The sequence below is a fragment of the Podarcis cretensis genome, assembly GCF_951804945.1.
Source record: "Podarcis cretensis genome assembly, chromosome: 3".
Lineage (NCBI taxonomy): Eukaryota > Metazoa > Chordata > Lepidosauria > Squamata > Lacertidae > Podarcis > Podarcis cretensis.
In genome coordinates this window covers 50,956,699-50,971,311 of record NC_137172.1, presented here as the reverse complement: position 1 = coordinate 50,971,311, position 14,613 = coordinate 50,956,699, and the positions used below count along the sequence as shown (strand labels likewise).

General features: G+C 42.1%; 1 protein-coding gene across 1 annotated transcript in view; it reads right to left on the bottom strand.

The window, feature by feature from the left end:
* THBS2 (thrombospondin 2) overlaps positions 1 to 14,613 on the bottom strand; it is a 48,247-nt gene that overhangs the window by 11,712 nt on the left and 21,922 nt on the right. The window contains exons 11-17 of the mRNA XM_079971325.1: positions 14,216 to 14,343; positions 13,923 to 14,075; positions 11,772 to 11,990; positions 10,383 to 10,490; positions 9,722 to 9,881; positions 7,082 to 7,200; positions 3,896 to 4,130 (exon numbers count right to left, since the gene is read on the bottom strand). Of these exons, the coding sequence (XP_079827451.1) occupies positions 3,896 to 4,130; positions 7,082 to 7,200; positions 9,722 to 9,881; positions 10,383 to 10,490; positions 11,772 to 11,990; positions 13,923 to 14,075; positions 14,216 to 14,343 (1,122 nt within the window). The remainder of the gene's footprint in view (positions 1 to 3,895; positions 4,131 to 7,081; positions 7,201 to 9,721; positions 9,882 to 10,382; positions 10,491 to 11,771; positions 11,991 to 13,922; positions 14,076 to 14,215; positions 14,344 to 14,613) is intronic.

Below are 14,613 nucleotides of genomic sequence, written 5' to 3'. Positions count from 1 at the left end.
GGCTTTTAAATCACCCTGGGACAGCGGAGAATTCATCCGCTGTCCCGGGAAGGCAGGCGGGGGGAAGCAAAGACTTTCGCCCCCCCCCCCCGCCGGCCTTCAGAAGAGGTCGGGGGACAGACTGTCCCCGGACCTGGTCTGAAGGCGGTTTCCATAGGAACGCATTGATTGATTTTCAATGCATTCCTATGGGAAACCATGCTTCGCAAGACGAAAAACCCGCAAGACGAAAAGACATGCGGAACGAATTAATTTTGTCTTGCGAGGCACCACTGTACTTTTGTCACATCTGTAGCAAATGAGTGAAGAAGGCATTACAGTAAATCATATTAAAACAGCTCTTGGCTACTCTTTATTTATGAGAGACTGTGAGAGAGGGAGGGAGCTATGGGATAAATAATCATTTCCCCCCCTAAAACTTGGAATGTGGCTATAATGAAATCTTGAGTGATTAATGTGGTATTTAAGACAGAGTCATTCAAGTGAACAGAGACTGCAACCACCAGATCTGTTATAAGGAAGCCCTGATGTTGGCAATGTGGTAAATACTTTGCAAGCTGTGTGTCCTAGAATGTAATATTTATACTGGTTTGGTTTAAAGAGTTATTTGGGTTGAAGAACAGTAGACATTCAAATAAATGTCAAAACAACAAAACTGAAATGTCACAAATTATTCAACATCTTTATTCAACATCTTATTCAACATCTTTATCAATGACTTGGATAATGGACTCAAGGGCATCCTGATCAAATTTGCAGATGACACCAAACTGGGAGGGGTGGCTAACACCCCAGAGGACAGGATCACACTTCAAAACGACCTTGACAGATTAGAGAACTGGGCCAAAACAAACGAGATGAACTTTAACAGGGAGAAATGTAAAGTATTGCACTTGGGCAAAAAAAATGAGAGGCACAAATACAAGATGGGTGACACCTGGCTTGAGAGCAGTACATGTGAAAAGGATCTAGGAGTCTTGGTTGACCACAAACTTGACATGAGCCAACAGTGTGACGCGGCAGCTAAAAAAGCCAATGCAATTCTGGGCTGCATCAATAGGAGTATAGCATCTAGATCAAGGGAAGTAATAGTGCCACTGTATTCTGCTCTGGTCAGACCTCACCTGGAGTACTGTGTCCAGTTCTGGGCACCACAGTTCAAGAAGGACACTGACAAACTGGAACGTGTCCAGAGGAGGGCAACCAAAATGGTCAAAGGCCTGGAAACGATGCCTTATGAGGAACGGCTAAGGGAGCTGGGCATGTTTAGCCTGGAGAAGAGGAGGTTAAGGGGTGATATGATAGCCATGTTCAAATATATAAAAGGATGTCATATAGAGGAGGGAGAAAGGTTTTTTTCTGCTGCTCCAGAGAAGCGGACATGGAGCAATGGATCCAAACTACAAGAAAGAAGATTCCACCTAAACATTAGGAAGAACTTCCTGACAGTAAGAGTGGTTCGACAGTGGAATTTGCTGCCAAGGAGTGTGGTGGAGTCTCCTTCTTTGGAGGTCTTTAAGCAGAGGCTTGACAACCATATGTCAGGAGTGCTCTGATGGTGTTTCCTGCTTGGCAGGGGGTTGGACTCGATGGCCCTTGTGGTCTATTCCAACTCTATGATTCTATGATTCTATGAAATATGTTTTCTGTGTTCACAGACAGCATGCAAATCCTGTTCCACAAGTCCTTTTTAAAGGCGCGCACACACATTCTACAACATTTTCCCCAAACTTTTTTTGATAAGGAAATACAATTCCTGTGTTTCTCTCCAATCATGAGGACACTGAACTTGGTGGGATGGGGGGGGGGAGAGAATGATGAGAATCTCAGCCAATTATGTTTATGCAGATTCACTTATTGTTGTCTGCATTCATTTCTCTTATCAGTAGAGACTCATACCACATGTTTCACAGGCATGTTTCATTAGAACACTGTCTCTCTACTCCAATCTTCTATTCTAATCCTCAAGGACAGACTTTGTTATGGAACTGCCAAAAAAGTTTTTTTAAAAAATACAGAGTCAAGCATCTCAGATGCTTTTTGTAGTTCATCTCTGTGAGAAAATGGCTCCACATTCCACGGACTGACTGGCTGGCTGGTTGCCAAGTTGAACTCCAAATTCTGACCAGCTGTATGCTCCTGAACGTGTTTATCTTTACACTTAAGGGGGAAAGTGTATGTTCCCAGTTTTATTCTCTTGCCAACATCAAAGAAGCAATTTCTTTGTCCAAATGAGGTTTTAATTTTTCACCACATATGTTTCTTACGTTCCCTGTGGTGCTGATTGCTGACAAGGCTGTTTTTTCATCAAAAAGTTTAGAAAGCATCTGCCCCACCAGCCATGACCACAGGCTCCTTGGAGGTCTGCTTTCTGGAAGATGGTTGTTCAGGACACAGTAAAATTCTGCCTTATTTCTTGACCCTAGATTCAAATGACACTGCGGAGTATCTGTCACAGAACAGCTAACTGGTGAGAAATCTAAGCTCCACCTGCTCTGTGTGATTAGAGACGTAACTGGGCAGAATACGTAAGTGGGCAGGATCTGCTGTGGTGTTAACCCGAGAGCCAGTGTTGTGTACTGTCTGCTAAGGAGCAGGAAGAGCCAGATTCAAATTCCCCACTCAGCTATGAGGTCACTGGATGACCTTGAGGCAGCTGGCTTATGGATTGGCTCACTCGTTTTCAAAGCACTACTTTCAAATATATTCAAACTATTTAGTAAGATTACTCCAGGCAGAAAACCCTCATAAAGATTTCAGCAAACAGATGTGTTTGGGTGTACCTTTGATGGTTTTTTTTTAATTGTGTTTTTAATATTTTGTTGGGAGCCGTCCAGAGTGGCTGAGGCAACTCAGTCAAATGGGTGGCTATTAATAGTAATAATAATAATAATAATAATAATAATAATAATAATGCTGCTGCTACTTTTATTAGTCATCTCACTTCAGTACTCTGTTCAAGCTATAATTCTTTGCAGAAGTTATTAATCCCAGTTTTCTTTCTTAGCTTCTCAAAGAATATTTTATGAAGATGTCTCATAAACAACCTGTACGGATGTTTTTCATTACAGTATTGTCAGATTCTACTACAAAGGGATGCTCTGAGCATCACAAAACAGTCATGGCCCTCCTGCTTGATCACCTACAAAATCAACTTGCTAATGCCATTGCGCTTAAAAGAAGTACACCATTAAAAGGAGACCACCTGTGAATTCTCCAGACCTAGGAATACTTTCAGAACTGGATGCAACACTACAGGCATGCCAGCAGCTGGGTGCGAACACACCTGGACAGACTCATCTGTGATAGAAACAAGTCAAACTTTGATCAGCTTTCCAACGCATATGCCAAGCAAGTAGCAGATGCTATGGTAGGGCTGCACTGCTGACCTCCACTCCCTGTGGATGAGTCACTGCTGCAATCCAAGATGGATGGAGAACAAGGCAAAAACACTGTGCAAATACACTGGCTGAGCCAACCTGGCATTTCTGCTGGCATGTTTTCACTAGGCCAACCTCGCCGCCACCTCCCCTGTCTTGCTCTCAGTCCCAATACGCAGCACCGACTCAGCTGGAGAGAGATCAAGGGCACCACACCACCATCTTTAGTCTTCACTCAAGAAACCCCCAAGTCTATGGCACTAACAAATCTACCATGGCATAAGCTTTCATGGACTGCAGCAGGGAAGGTGGGCTTCTGGCCCTCTAGATGTTGTCAGCTTCCAATTCCCAACAACCTCAGCCAGCATGGTAGAGATGATGTGAGTTGTAGTCTACAACATCTGGAGGGGAATAGGTTCTCCATCCCTGGAGCACACCATTGTATGCCTGAAGGTGACTGTAGTACACAAAAGGATATGCCACCGTATATGTCTTTAAAGTGCCCATAGGCTTACCATCAGAATCCTTCTGGTCAGGGTTGTATGTGAGTCGGCAGTTGTCCCGGTCGTCTGGGATGCCATCATTGTCATCATCAGAATCACAAGCATCCCCTTTACCATCTTTGTCATGGTCAGCCTGATTGGCATTGGAAATGTACGGACAATTGTCTTTGTTATTCTGGTGGCCATCTTCATCTATGTCTTGATTGTTGTCACACTGATCTCCAACCAGGTCATTGTCCACATCAGTCTAAAGGTGGGGACAGGAAACAAGATCTGAATTTTTGAAACAGTGAACCAAAAAAGGCGGGGGAACCACATGATCACACTGTTAATGGTTCCCTTCAGAAATGTTTATGTATAATGAAGGCAATCTGAAAAGTAATATTCTATAAACATACTGAGATATCCCAAACTTGCAAAATAGATTCTTATTTCAAATTCCTCATTTAAATCTACTGACTCTTAAGCCGATACCCTTAATTACTTACTTACTTTTATTTATCTGTTGTATTTATATCCCACTGCAGGAGGCAGTGGAAGACAGGAGTGCCTGGCATGCTCTGGTCCATGGGGTCACGAAGAGTCGGACACGACTAAACAACTAAACAACAAATTTATATCCCACCTGGGACACGGGTGGCGTTGTGGGTTAAACCACAGAGCCTAGGACTTGCCGATCAGAAGGTTGGCGGTTCAAATCCCCACGGCGGGGTGAGCTCCCGTTGCTCGGTCCCTGCTCCTGCCAACCTAGCAGTTCGAAAGCACGTCTACGGGACGCGGGTGGCGCTGTGGGTTAAACCACAGAGCCTAGGACTTGCCAGTCGTAAGGTCGGCGGTTCGAATCCCCGCGACGGGGTGAGCTCCCGTTGCTCAATCCCTGCTCCTGCCAACCTAGCAGTTCGAAAGCACATCAAAGTGCAAGTAGATAAATAGGTACCACTCCTGTGGGAAGGTAAACAGCGTTTCCGTGTGCTGCTCTGGTTCGCCAGAAGCAGCTTAGTCATGCTGGCCACATGACCCGGAAGCTGTACTCCGACTCCCTCCGCCAATAAAGCGAGATGAGCACCGCAACCCCAGAGTCAGTCCCGACTGAACCTAATGGTCAGGGGTCCCTTTACCTTTACATTTTTTAGTCCTAAAAGCAAACAGATGCAAGCCCTATAGGATCCCTCCAATTTTAATGGAAGGACGAAATGTGTCATTTATCAGAAGTTTGAGAAGCATGGTTTCTATGTGATTTCTTGCATAGAACAGAGGCTGACTAAGCTGAAAAAGTAGATTATCAGGGTAGGTGGCGGTATGCTTGAAGAGATGTTTTCTAACTGATCTTTAACTCATACAACTTTTTCCAACATAACATTAATTCTTCCAGAATCGTGGTCTTTTCTCTCTTTTTTGCATCTGTTTTCATACTGTAAGCATTTGGCATCTGCCCCCAAAGTATCTGTTAAGAAGAGTGCAAGATGAAAATGCAATGCAGGCATTTTAATGAATGAAATTGGTGCCAACACACAGGAAGACCTTTGACGTCCTCAACAGATCTCAGTTCTAGCCTTAGGCCCCTTTGTAAGATTTTGCAGATGAGAAAAGTGGCGCTGCTCTCGTGAGAAACTTCTCTTGCCTAGGCAGCATTCTTATGTTATGAGTGACTGCTATTGACCTCAGCTGCTTTCAGGGTTTTTATGTATATATATGCCCCGAGAAGCCAACGGCAATAACTTTGCGCAATTAGAAATTCCAGACCATTCATCCAAATCAAAGGCAAAGCTGTTGTGTCAGAGCTTTGAAAACTTGAAAAGCTGAACTCTTTCTTTTTTAAAATAACCTGGGCATTCAATTTACCTCAAACTATGCAGTTTGCCACCAACATTTGCCTTTAATATAAACATGTGCCCTGTGACTGAACAGAACCATATTAATTCTACGTAAACTGGGTGGTTTCCCCTCCCACTTCCCGAATACAATTACAAGTAAGTCTAGAACGTAGCATTTCTGAAATGCAGAGCTGGAAAGCCCATTGTGGTCTGGGAGTTGTGTTACCCATTTTAAAGTGCCTGGTGGGCCAAATAAAAAAGCACATACATATACATAATCTCTCCCAGAGGCACACAGTTTGTTTCACACATAAATCTCATGTGCTCCCCACCTTCTCCTTCATCAGAACCAACCTGGCGAGAAACTAGTGACAATCAGAAAGGGGTGATCTCTTGTATATATTGGGGCTTAATTGAGAAAGGGAAATGGGTGACACTGTGGTCTAAACCACTGAACCTCTTGGGCTTGCTGATTAGAAGGTTGACAGTTCGAATCCCCGTGACAGGGTGAGCTCCCGTTGCTCTGTCTCAGCTCCTGCCAACCTAGCACTTCGAAAGCACACCACTTCAAGTACATAAATTGGTACCACTGTGGCAGGAAAGCAAACGGCATTTCTGTGCACTCTGGTTTCCGTCGCAGTATTCCATTGCACCAGAAGTGGTTTAGTCATGCTGGCCACATGACCCTGAAAGCTGTCTGTGGACAAATGCTGGCTCCCTCAGCCTGAAGCGAGATGAGCACCATACCCCATAGTCAAGTTTGACTGGACTTAACCGTCCAGGGGTCCTTTTTTTACCTTTAATTGAGAAAATAGCAGGAGATGTTCCTGGGGTGAAACTGGGAGTCAGATTTTCTGAGTTGACATGCACAGGATTCTGGTGGTGGATGACTTGGAACTGAATGTGTGAGCTGCCTTCATTGAAAATATTGCAGGCTGGGAGTGGAATCTCCACATGTGGTGTTGGATGTATGATGTCACACATACAAGTCATCACCTCACAGGGTGGTTGCTGGATGCATGTATGAACTCAAACTAGAAGACTCCCTGTTAGGAAGAGGGATGGAAGACTATTCATGAACAAAAGCTCTTCTTTATTCTAGCTTTCCTGCATCTTCAAACAATCTACCCCCAAAAGCATATAATTGGAACACTGAGTATCTCTGCAATAACAAAAACCTTATTTACCCCTAAATCCAACCAGGTATGAATTTAGATCTTGAAAAGGGGAGAAAGGAACAACAAGCCTTGCTGAAATATCCCTCAAAGCAGGCAAAAGGCAGCCTGTGTTAATAGTACACAGTACGGTGTAGTGGTACCTCTACAAGGGTGAAGGCAGAGGTTCTTCACATCCATACAGTCCCCCCCATGTATATGCTACCAACCTGATCAGGATTGTGCACCAGTGGGCAGTTATCGCAGTGATCACCAACTCCATCTCCATCTGTATCTCTCTGGTCTGTGTTGTAGACATATGGGCAGTTATCGCGTTCATTGAAAACATCTGCCAGGATGGGAAAAAAGCAATTCAAACAAAAGCGTTATGTTCAGATTCCACTTGCATCAAGCAACATGCACTGGTTTCCAAGAAACTAGCACAACCATGAATGAGAATTTTCCCCATTTCATTCTCACTGGAAACTAAGTGTGTCCAAGAGACAATGACGGGACCATGTTCACCCAGTGAACTTTTGTATTTAAGCCTGGTCTCTCCATGCTAGGTGGCACACATTATATCTTGAACTGATAGCACTACTGCTTTGTCCTTTGCTTGTTAACTGGGGTGCACTTGTCTTGCTGTGCCTTCCCTAAGTTACAACCCCTTTTATACAAGGCTATATATAGGGGACGCGGGTGGCGCTGTGGGTTAAAGCCTCAGCGCCTAGGGCTTGCCGATCAAAAGGTCAGCAGTTCGAATCCCCGCGGCGGGGTGCGCTCCCGCTGCTCGGTCCCAGCGCCTGCCAACCTAGCAGTTCGAAAGCACCCCCGGGTGCAAGTAGATAAATAGGGACCGCTTACTGGCGGGAAGGTAAACGGCATTTCCGTGTGTGGCTCTGGCTCGCCAGAGCAGCGATGTCACGCTGGCCACGTGACCTGGAAGTGTCTCCGGACAGCGCTGGCCCCTGGCCTCTTAAGTGAGATGGGCGCACAACCCCAGAGTCTGTCAAGACTGGCCCATACGGGCAGGGGTACCTTTACCTTTATATATACTATAAAGTCTGTAGGGTTGTACTAGCTGGTCCCATGGTTGGTGAAATACTTTTAGGATGGCTCTTTCCCTAATTCAGCTCTGTGGTGACCCCTCTCTGCCCAACTCTTGGTCACATAAAAGATTTGCCTGGCACATTTTCTGGTGACAGTGAGAAGGTAAGAACAAAACCACTCTATTTTGTGACAAATCAATTGATGACCTATGAGCTTCCATTCTCAATTGAAGGTAGTCGATTCATCCAGACCTTTCAAGATAGGGCAGTCCAACTTTTCAGATTTTATCCAATAGTGATTGGGAGAGAGCAATACTCTGATGGGCAGCTTATGAAACAACTTGGACCAAGGCAAACAGTTTCCTGAAGCAGCAAAATGAGGTCTGATCCAAATCTTGTGGTTTGTGCAGTCCCCTAGAATATTTTTATTGTTTGAACTCTGTGTAAACAGTCCAGAGGAATCTGTTGATTAGGCGGTCAACAAATGTCCTAAATCAATACTATAAAATTTACTATGAAATGTATCCCCTGAGCTGACCTGAGGTTTATACAGTTTGTTTTAGATTTCAGATTTCATTTATTTTTTAGTAATAAAAGTTTTTGCTAATTCTTACAATATTTGGAGGAGATGAGAAGAAAACCCTTTCCAGGAATACTGGTTTATATATTTTTTATTTTTATTGCAATGATATATATTTTGATTGTAAGCTGCCTTGGATATTTAGATATGTCTAAATAAATAACCACGAGTGTTAATGGAAACTCCATACTATGGAAAACCTTCAAGGGTTTTAGATATCTACTGATACACACACCCAACATTTTACACATTTATTGAATCAAATCTGAGGCTTAACAGGGTTTTTTCTCCAGTGCTGAAAACTGCCAGGAAATGCAGCAGCAACGTCCCTCTAAGGACACTGAAGCTTCTGCTTCCAAGTCATGCCAAAAACCACAAGCCTAGAGGCATTCCAAAAACACCAAAGATATTTAGGTTGGTAGGTTTTTTCAGTACTGGGCTACTGTTCAGGTCAGGTTTGCCAGTTTAATAACCTGAAATGTCACTGTTGGTTTTTTCCTCCTTCCTGAGCCAAAAATGTAACTTGGGATCCTTATTATTGTAGCATCCAAAAGAAATTTCCTTTTTTCTCCTAAGGCGTTTTGGCAAACACATTGGGTGAAGACATTTGATTTGGCTGGCGATTCAAGTGTGGCTCTTCATGCGAGCATATTTGACAGCATAAATTATTAGAAAGAATATGGGTATTGCTGGGCCATAATTTTCATTACTTCTGAAATTATTATATCAAGTGAATGTTATATTCTTAAAAATGGGACCTGGGTTCTTAAAGAGTACCTTTCCCGTTATAAGATCATTAAAGACTTGTCAGAGAGACTATGCAAATAGTCCATTCTGTTCCAGAACTGGTTTGAGGAAATGGCAAAAACTTTACCATGAAATTATTTGCCCAGTAAACCACACCAAACCATAAGTTTTAGGTACACCACTAAGATTTCGTTTGATTAAGAAATCCTTCATAAACATAACTGGTGGTTGAAAATGCTTGCTTTCCTCTTCTCTTCTCCTGCCCCCCTCAGCAATATATCACAGCTTTTATCACTTACATATAGGAGGGGTGTTTAAAATGAGAGTTGTCATAGCGTCCTCTTTTTTGCAAATGAGGCAACCCTATCCTTTGCCTTCAATGCATGGATTGATTTGATACAGTTTTTCACAAGGGTGAGAGCAATAGCTTATTTTGAACCTGTTTCTCCCACGTTGAACAGAAACAAAATATATGAGAATGAATAAGAATTTACCATCGCCATCAATATCCACCGCACATGCATCACCCTCTCCATTATTATCAGTGTCAATCTGAGCAGGATTGTGCACATAGGGGCAATTATCACAGCGGTCACCAACTTCGTCCTTGTCATAATCAAATTGACGGGGATTAAAAATCAGGGGGCAGTTGTCCTAAAAAAGGGAAAAGATTAAAGAAAAGATGTGTAAGCATAGCTCAGAGACCATTATATTTCCAATCAACCTTTTCCCTTTCTGTAAATCAAATAGCATATACCTACTGGGGTTCACAAGGGTTTCATGTAAATACTGCTAATAATAGTAAATTAGCATCAAATGAGGCATATGTAAGACTATCACTCTCTCACACACTCTGCTAGACTCAATGTCTTTCAACCTTTCCCCATATGAATACGACAAGCCAACAAAACAGCTGTAAAAATCCCATAGAGTGTGCCATTCTTTGAGAATTTCTGTTGGTCTGAAATGTGGAACAAGTAATGATCAGCGACATCTGTAAGCAATAGTGGTATCCCAAATGGTACAGTTTAAATTCTGATATCTGACAACAGACGTAGAGAAATGAGAATGCAGCAAATATACCAACAACTTCTTAATGGTGTCCATATTTATTTCCTCTGAAAGGAGAAAATGGGTTAATGAAAACAAGCTTACTTTATCATCCTCAACACCATCGTTATCATCATCCTCATCACAGGCGTCTCCCTTTCCATCTTTATCGAAGTCTTCTTGTCCAGAATTAGGCAGAAGAGGACAGTTATCCTGTAAAAACAGACAACCCCAGATTGACACACGCTTCTATTTCACAAATTGATAATAATGCCAAACTCTGACTAAATGTTTGTATGCCTCTCCGGAGACTAAAATACGACACTGGGCAAATTCAAAACGGGAATTTTGAAGTCTTTTCTAAAGTCAACATGCATATGTATTCAATTAATTTTCACACACTTTTAGGCAGCCTTTGGTTTGTGTTGGATTATATTGCTAAAGTGGAATGATATCCGATGATGGTTACCACCTTATATTTTTGCTAGATTGCTTTAAAGGAAAGCATTTAACCTTTATTAAATCAACATATGTACTACAAAAATAATGGGTTTGGCTTTTGGGAAGAACCTCCCCTAAATGAATTCCGCATGTTTGAGTTTGGTTTTTTGTCTTTTAATGAAAGCAGTTCTTGATTCTTCTTGAATCAAATGAAGTACGTCCTGGTGACAGGAACCAAAAAGAAAGAAAGAATGAACCATATATGCTGAGTTGGTCACATTAACAAATGAGCAGACATTAGCCAGGGCAGAAAGAATTTGACATCTCAATTGTATGCTCAAGGAACATTTAATACTCCCTCCCTGTTCATGGAAAAGCAGGAAAAAAGAAATCCATTACTAGATCCATCCCCCACGCTTATAAAGTCACATTCAGCTTCAAGTTACAAGCATTTCTCGCAGTTTAAAGTAAGTTTAAATTAAGGCACAAAATTCTGGTTTGTTTCAATTCACTTGCTGTTGGGGTGTGATATACTTTGTATTGGTCTGATAAAGGGTGTCTTCAGCACTTACTCATCTGCTTTTCACTGGTTTATTTGGTTAACCTGTTGAGAGGGTATGTTATCAGTAACCTGACTAAGCCGTATTTTGTGATGAAAGGATGGTGTAGCAAGTTGACAGAAGCACTGCCCTTGCATGAAGCAATGGGCTGCCCCGAGACCTCCGGGTATAGGGCAGTATATAAATTCTAATTCTAACAACAATACATTGTGCATTCAACTATTTCAGTGGAATGATCCCAATTCTGACATGTCTATCCAGTCATATCTTTTTGGTGGATCATAAGAGGAATATAATTTTGGTAGACTAGGAGCCCAAAATGGACAGATTCTCTAAACTGAGAGACCTACCAACCTTGGAAAAATATTTATTTCAACAGTGGCCTAACAAATCATTCAGAAAATGATGGTCACCGGAGGCTATCACTAGACTTGCCCTTCATCAACTGCCCTTCATTGAGACATTTATGGTGTTTCCATTGCTTCTTACTTACTTTTATGCAGTGATAAGTTGCATTGGCAGCACAGACCAAGTTATGATTGGGCCATCCATCCAGATCAGAATCTTCACCACAAATGAATCCATCACCAGCATAGCCTGTCCTACATTCACACTTGTACATGGGGTCACTGAAATGCCCAAGGTAGATGCACTCGGCTGACCTGTGACAGTTGTGTGTCTTGTCTTTGCAAGGATTGGCAGGTTCACATACCTGAAAAAGCAAATCATAATCATTCAGACCATGCTTCTGTAGGGGCATAAGGGTCTGGGGCTAAATTAAGCTAAATAACTGCAGCACCAGACCCAGCTAAATTGGAGGAGGAGACAGTGATGCTTTGATGCAAGGTATCCCATTTTATTTTCTCTAAATAAATTTATTATGAGCTACAGGGACATGAGCCTGTTTATTATATATTTGCTTTGATGTCATCCTCATCATAGCAACTTACAATGCTTGAAAAGAATTTGCAGGATACTTTCTGCAGTACAGGTGACTTTAGGAACAGGACAATATATGGTGGCTGGGACCAGGAAAACCTGCCTGGAATGGCTGGGACCACAACGGTATCTGTGGGTGAGAATTGTGCTAACAACACAAGAGAAGAGATGCTTAGGATGGCAAGACCTATTCAGTTCCACATAGTGCTGGAAAAACCATTCAAAGCCAAATTTGAATTCAACTAAGTTGGCCCAAAATGTCTGTTTTTCAAATGCCTTGTTTTAAACAGTTTTCAGTACCGATAGTCAAGCAGGCAACACACTACCCTCAAATGACACATGAAGCATCCAAAATATCTGATTATTCAGAAGAGTAGATAAACAGCAGTTTTAGTTTCCCATAATATTGTTGAGCTTTGAGCCACACATTCTTTAGCTGGGCCCAGATTTAACAACCTTTTATTAAAATCCTGGGCAGAGCCTCAAGGAACATTTCCTTGCTGACTGAGCTAATTAGCTGCACACGTTTGTCAATGCAGTAATTATGAATAATGCTTTATTTAACTAAAGAGTCGCCTTAAGCAGAATTCACAAAAATTCTCTTACATTTGCTGATTCTGGATGTCATTAACTAACGTAAATCAACCCCACCCATTTCCTTTGCAGCAGTTTCAGGATGTAGCACCAAACCAGCTATTTAGCTGCCTTTGGGTTTTTGTTTTTGTTTTTACATAGAGAGACAGCCTAATGGACTGTGATTTCTTTTCCACAAGTCCTGACTGGTACTTCTGTATTGCTATTGTTTTGATTGACAGCTTTGCTAGAGTAGTTTAACATTAACGGATGTTTCACATTTAGACTTCACAAACCGTGTCAGCCAGAACATGGAGAACTATGAAGGGACTGAGTAAAACCCAATGAAACTATTTTAAAATGAGGGTGGGGAATGTCTTTTTATCAAATCTAATTTAGTTGCATTTTCTCGTGTTCACTGAATAAAGATCTCCCCAAAGTGACCTATTTCATACAGAGTGTGTCAAACAATCCCTTATATTAATTGTGCTGGTTCTCAAGTGCAATGCATTAAGAATATGTTAGTGAAGAACCTGTGGCTGAAGGGCTAACATAAGAACAGGCTTTCTGGATCAGACCATAGACCCATCTGCTCCAGTATTTTGTTCTCACAAGATGAGCGTGAGAAACCCAGAAACAGAACATGAGCGCGAGAGCACTCTCCCTGTTTGTGTTCAGTCAGAGAGGCATATTGCCTTTGTTACTGGGGATAATGTATAGCTATCACAACTAGTAGCCTTTCCATAGATTTCTCTAATCCCATTTTAAAATCATCCAAGTTAGCAGCCATCATTACATCCTGTGCTATGTGAAGAATTAATCCCTCGCCTCTTATGCACTGTTACACCTTCTTGGCCCTTTTCAATTGGCCCTAATTTTTTTTTTTTTTTAATATAAAGAAATGACTTTTGAGATCAATTTATTTAAAAGTTTGGAGTGGTTTTGAATGCCAGGTTTCCAATCTAAGGAGTACATTATTAAACATGCAAGCTGCACTCTTGCTCATTTCGAGATGCTCCAAGACAATGAAGTCTTCAGGACTGATACTTCATCACCCTCTTTGTGCCATACTTTTATAGCAGATGTATCACATTTTCCATCCCGTTACTGGCCTTCTTTCAACAGCACTTACTTGTTTTTCTTTCTTGGCAGCCTCTAGGCCCACCCCATAAGGCTGACTTCCTTTGTAGCGAGGAGGGCATGGCAAGCAATGGAATCCAGGATTGGTGTTTACACAACGGTGGTTCTGATTTAACTTAAAGCAAACGTCTGGCACTACTGCACACTGCAAAAAACAAAGACACACACACACAACCAGAAAGAAGTATTGAGTTATATCACTGAGGAACCTCCAATGAAGTTGGCTAAGTGTTTCCATTGGGTGGGGTCAAAACAGCAATTTGTATGAACCAAAACTGTGTCTACCTCATCAAGGTCTTCGCAGACTGTTCCGTTTCCTAGGTAACCAGCAGGACATGCACCACAGGACCAAGAACCATCCGGGAAGCTGTTGCATTCTGCTCCAGGAAAGCAAGGGTTTGACAAACATCCATCTGCCAAAGCAAGGGGAAAGAGCATTAATTGTGCCAGTACTAAGCCAATCTCCTTATCTGAATACAGAGGAAGAAAAACAGCTTTACATCATTTCTATATTAAATCTCCCCACCCACTTCGAAGCAACTGTATTAAAATTTACTACAAATATATTTTATACCAGTCCCAGATCGACGATGCCCAAAGGACAAGTTGTATACAAAGGCACAGCAGTAAGGATGGAGTATGTCTGAAACTGCCAGCTCAAAATGTCTACTCCAGACTGGAAG